Source organism: Limulus polyphemus, unplaced genomic scaffold (genome assembly GCF_000517525.1).
Source record: "Limulus polyphemus unplaced genomic scaffold, Limulus_polyphemus-2.1.2 Scaffold408, whole genome shotgun sequence".
NCBI lineage: Eukaryota > Metazoa > Arthropoda > Merostomata > Xiphosura > Limulidae > Limulus > Limulus polyphemus.
The window spans coordinates 286,024-287,779 of NW_013666018.1; the positions used below are offsets into that span (position 1 = coordinate 286,024).

A 1,756-nucleotide genomic window follows, 5' to 3' on the forward strand; every position below is an offset into this window, starting at 1 on the left:
AGTGTAAAGTCCTACCTAATTTGCAGTGTAAAGTCCTACCTAATTTAACTTGTAGAGTCCTATATAATTTACTGTGTAGAGTCCTACCTAATTTACTGTGTGAAGTTCTACCTAATTTACTGTTTAAAATCCTACGTAATTTACTGTGACGACGAGAACATAGAAGTACAGAAAGTAGTCCGAGATTTTTTTTTTACTTGGAAAACTGGTCCGTGGGTATTTTACAATATACGGATATTACTGGTCCAGTCCATAGAAAAAAAAAGTATCGTGAACCGTAAGAAGTGTGTCAAACAATGTAATTTACATAACAATACTTCATTGTTATTTTCACCATCAGTTGCTAATGTTCTACTTTTTTTTGTAACAGGACCCAAGAAGCTCAAGATGTGTACGAGAGAGCCTTGCAGTTTGACAGCAATAACCCAGATATATACTATAACGTAAGGTTTTAGCGTGGTCAAACTTTCAGTGGCGACCTCTGCCGCTCATTCCTTTCAATTAGCCTTAACCATTGGTTATTCACGTATACTAAAAATTCTTTAAAACATATTTTGGGTTTGTAGTCATTGAAGATAAACTAATCCAGATGAACAAATTAACAAAATATTTTTAGCTTAATCAATTTTTTGCTTATATTTTGTATTACATATTTTTGGCGACTGTATAAGGTAACAGTTTTTCTATTTAAATCTATTTGCTATTTTCATTTCTTTGTAATCGTTTCATTTTGGGAAATTTATATCCACTGTTACATAATGTTTTGTTGTGTTTCGAAAAGTAATTGGAAATATTTTTCATTATATTCAGTTAGGTGTGGTATATTTGGAGCAGGGGAAGGCTACCCAAGCGTTGGTTTACTTCAATAAAGCTCTAACATTAGAACCTGAGCACGAGGTACGCCATCTATTTTTCTTTTTTTCTGTAAGATGTGATAGAAACGTTTCAAAAATAAAATAGTTTTATTCCGTATAATCTGTTAACGCTCCAAATATTTTGAAATGGCTTCTTTTTTATATGTTCAAGATCTCTTTTATTTTAGCTTCAAACGATATTTTTAGTAACCCGAATAATCCATTCGCTGTATTCCAACGCCCCCCCCCCCGGTGACTCAGTGGTATGTTTAGGGCAGACATTCCCAACCTGGGGTACATGTACAGGGGTACACAGGGGTCTGAGAGTATAACCATGGTTTACTCTTTACATGGTGTTTTAATCTACAGTCAGACAAAGAGAGCAAATGGCTCACATAAATATATGCTGAGTTCAATTTATCGATGTTATCAATACTATAAGATTATTATGCAGTCCACACATACAGATAGCATAATAAAATCAATATAATTAATCAATTTTTGATCCTTAATTTTTAGGGGTACATGGGAACCTGTCAGAATGCCCAAGGCCAAGGGGTACAGAGGAACAAAAAGGTTGGGAATCCCTGGTCTAAGGGATTATAACGATAAAAATTGTGTTTCAATACGCGCGCTGGGCAGAGCACAAATAGTCCATTGTGTAGTCTTGCGCTTTGCAACAAAGAAATAATCCATTGCTCTCTGATTGCCACATGTATCTCCGCATGGACCCAAAAAAACCTTCATGCTAAATTTTGTGAAGATCCATTAACAGCAAGTGAAGCAGTGGTAAAAAACGCGAAAACACCCATAAAAACTGCAAAATGCAAAAGTGAAAATTTGTATTAGGTTGTCACGAAATTAATGTTGCTTTTTTTTAGATGAAAAACCCGAACAATTTA

At 34.6% G+C, this 1,756-nt stretch overlaps 1 protein-coding gene across 1 annotated transcript in view; it reads left to right on the forward strand.

Annotated features, from left to right (window-relative positions):
- The window catches only part of LOC106458039 (transmembrane and TPR repeat-containing protein CG4050-like), a 206,496-nt gene that overhangs the window by 193,412 nt on the left and 11,328 nt on the right, over positions 1-1,756 (forward strand). Inside the window, exons 15-16 of the mRNA XM_013917492.2 lie at positions 371-443; positions 811-897. Of these exons, the coding sequence (XP_013772946.1) occupies positions 371-443; positions 811-897 (160 nt within the window). The remainder of the gene's footprint in view (positions 1-370; positions 444-810; positions 898-1,756) is intronic.